At 34.3% G+C, this 3,075-nt stretch overlaps 1 protein-coding gene across 1 annotated transcript; it reads left to right on the top strand.

Moving 5' to 3' along the window:
• The first annotated feature begins 615 nt into the window (after window positions 1-615).
• On the top strand, window positions 616-2,855 carry LOC107062147 (uncharacterized). Its single transcript, XM_015312448.1, has 4 exons — window positions 616-971; window positions 1,032-1,405; window positions 1,707-2,317; window positions 2,409-2,855. Exons 1-4 carry the CDS (start codon window positions 616-618, stop codon window positions 2,853-2,855), a joined length of 1,788 nt encoding a protein of 595 aa, XP_015167934.1.
• The last annotated feature ends 220 nt before the right edge of the window (window positions 2,856-3,075 follow it).

The raw sequence follows: 3,075 nt of genomic DNA on the forward strand, positions 1-3,075 counted from the left end.
TTGAGTCTGGCATCTCTAGTCATCTGTTCTATGTGGTATGAGTTTGGCTTCTGGCACTTTAACTGTTAACTTATCTTTTGTTTTCTTGCTGCTCATCTTTGTGGCTTCCATTTTCTTTTTGCTTATCACACCAGTTTGAGTTTTGTGTGTTGGAAGGATGTATTACTCCCCCATAGACTTTTATATAATAGTATTAATATCTCCCAGAAACATTGACATTGTACATTTGCTGAACTGAACAATAATTGAATTAGATACAGTTGTAAAGGCTAACCTGAGAATTCATTGCATAAGCAATGCAAAATAGACTAATCTGCACACTTTTTAATAATGTGCAGAAAAAAAAGAGAGACTAATCTGGCTGTGCTGCTTTACTTCAATGGACGATGGGATCCTAGCAACAAATATATTAATTACTTGGCAGATGGTGTGTTGATAAATACAGAATCAAACTTTGCCACCCTCGTTTCTATAATTGCTACTTAATTGTCAATAGACACATCAACAAGTAAAGTTGAAATCAGATATAAAATTGATGAAAGGTCTCCTCCAATTCAAATTCATAATGATATGGGGGTAAAAGTATATGTTGAAACCAAAAAGGAACATCGAGATATGGCAAGATACCTTTTGTGTGTCACAACAACTGAACCAGTCAACTTGGAGACTAATTCTACACTCATTCCACTATTATGTTCAGACACTTCAGAAGATATGAGGGTTATACACAATTCATACTTCTCTAATATATTTAATGGTATTGGTGAAGCAATAGGGTTAATTGGCTTTGGATCATGTGAGGAAGTTGATAAGCTAGAAGAATTAGCACTAGGCATCATTGTTAATCCCAATCACTCTTTATTTGAGAAAGATCAAGTGTATAAGAATAAATATGTCCTCACCAGTGCACTAAAAAGACATTCCATTCTTAAGCATTTTCAATTCAAGACAACAAGATCAAGCTCAATCAGGTAAGACCTAAATTCAAGTCACTTTAAATTATTGATTGTATATTAATTTTTTTTCAACAGCTATTCGATACAGTGCTTAGGTGAAAACTGTTGTTTGAGTTTACGAGCTTCAAGCTTGAACAAATCTCAAATGTTCAAGATTAGAGAATTTGAAAGCGAACACACATGTTTGTTGCTACATAATTCATTATCGGAAAGGCAAGCAACTAAGAGTGTTGTTGGGAGTATTATTGTCGGTAAATGTGCTGAACCAGATGTTATTTACACACCAAAAGATATACAACGTGACATGTTATCTGAATATGGTGTGCGACTCACATATATGCAAGCATGGAGAGCTAAAGAAGCAGCTCTTGAATTAGTCCGGGGTGATCCAATTCAATCATATGCAAAGTTGCCAAGCTACTTTCATATACTAGAGGCAACTTACCCTGGTTCCCATATAAGAATACACAAATAAGAGGATGACCGTTTTCTATATGCGTTTGTAGCTTTGTTCACCTCGATAAAATGATGGGAATATTGTAGACCAATTGTAGTTGTTGATGGAACTTTCTTAAAAGGAGCATACAAAGGGACACTACTAACCGCTAATACCTTAGATGCAGCAGGTGAGACTTTCGAATATGATACTAGTATTTTCTATATTGAATTTCTGAACTATGAATTAAAAATGAATTATAATTGTAGTAAAAATGTATTAAAATTGTATTAAACAAATTGTACATGGTGCAGGGAGTATACTGCCACTTGCTTATGCCATTGTTGATTCAGAGAATGATGCATCTTGGAGGTGGTTTTTTGAGCAATTCAGAGACGCATTCGGTCAAAGATTAGAGATGTGTATCGTTTCCGATAGGCATGCAAGCATTATTAAGGCAACTTCAAGAGTTTATGATGAAGTACCTCATTTTGTGTGTATGTGGCACTTACTGCAAAACATAATGAAAAACTTCAGAAAAAGTCAGCAAAGGGTAACTGAGTTGTTCTACTCTATGGCAAAAACATACACCATGACAGAATTTAATCAATGTATGACAATAGTTGAGAAAATAGATAAGAGGATCAAAGATTACTTGCTGAACATTGGATACAACAAATGGTCGCGTGTGCATGCTGAAGTAAACAGAACTTGGATGATGACGTCAAATATAGCAGAATCAGTCAATTCAAGAACAAGACATGCCAAAGTTCTTACAGTCTTACACCTCTTGGAATTCATGAGACAGCTTGTCCAGAAATGGAATAACAATAACAGATCAAAGGCGACATTTTCAGGTTTTCACCTTGGGAAAAAGTATGAAAATATATTGCGGCGCAATAAAACTGCATCAGAGAAATTAAGGGTATGCTTGATCTGTAAATTATTTTTGCTAATATTTTTTCTTCTGATTCATATCTAACATCTCTCTTGATTATATTTTTTTATTTTCATAGGTTGTAGAGACAAATAAATATGTGTATACGGTACTTGATGGTATTACACAATTCACAGTTTGTCTTCACCAACGTACATGCACATGTGGGAGATTTCAATTGGATGAGTTGCCATGTCCACATGCTTTGGCTGTTTTAACAATAAAGCACACTGGTTATGAGAAATATTGCTCTGATTACTATACAAGAAAAAATTTATTGCTGACATATCAGTTTCAAATGGATCCCCTGCCAGATGAAAGCACATGGAACACACCAACACATGTTCTTGAAGAGGTTGTACTTCCACCTCATGGAAAGAGACCTCCGGGAAGACCAAAAAATAAAAGACATACACAACTGAGAGAAGATGGATTCAAGAAGGCGAAAATTACATGCAGCAACTGTGGACAACAAGATCACAACAGGAAGACTTGCAAAAATGTTAGGCCTTATGATCAAGAATAAAAATAAGAAATAAAATTTGTTTTACCATGATTTTCTTGGTTAATTCATAATAGATTCAAGTTTAATTCAATCTATAAAACTCTCTCGTCGTTTCCTTAGTTATTTGTTTCCATTTTTTTCTTAATTCACTCTTCTAATTCAAGTTTAATACATTGTAATACACTTTTAATACAAGTTTAATTCATTTTTGCAGTTTGTTGGTTGATTTGTTATGATTTGA

This window comes from Solanum tuberosum, unplaced genomic scaffold (genome assembly GCF_000226075.1).
Source record: "Solanum tuberosum cultivar DM 1-3 516 R44 unplaced genomic scaffold, SolTub_3.0 scf00204, whole genome shotgun sequence".
Lineage (NCBI taxonomy): Eukaryota > Viridiplantae > Streptophyta > Magnoliopsida > Solanales > Solanaceae > Solanum > Solanum tuberosum.

Excerpts from the sequence above, each read along its gene's own strand:
- LOC107062147 (XM_015312448.1), top strand. The coding sequence starts at position 616 with ATGGCAAGATACCTTTTGTGTGTCACAACAACTGAACCAGTCAACTTG. Across the intron at positions 1,406-1,706 it reads ACTAGAGGCAACTTACCCTG|GGAGTATACTGCCACTTGCT; the intron begins GTTCCCATATAA and ends TACATGGTGCAG. Across the intron at positions 2,318-2,408 it reads CTGCATCAGAGAAATTAAGG|GTTGTAGAGACAAATAAATA; the intron begins GTATGCTTGATC and ends TTATTTTCATAG.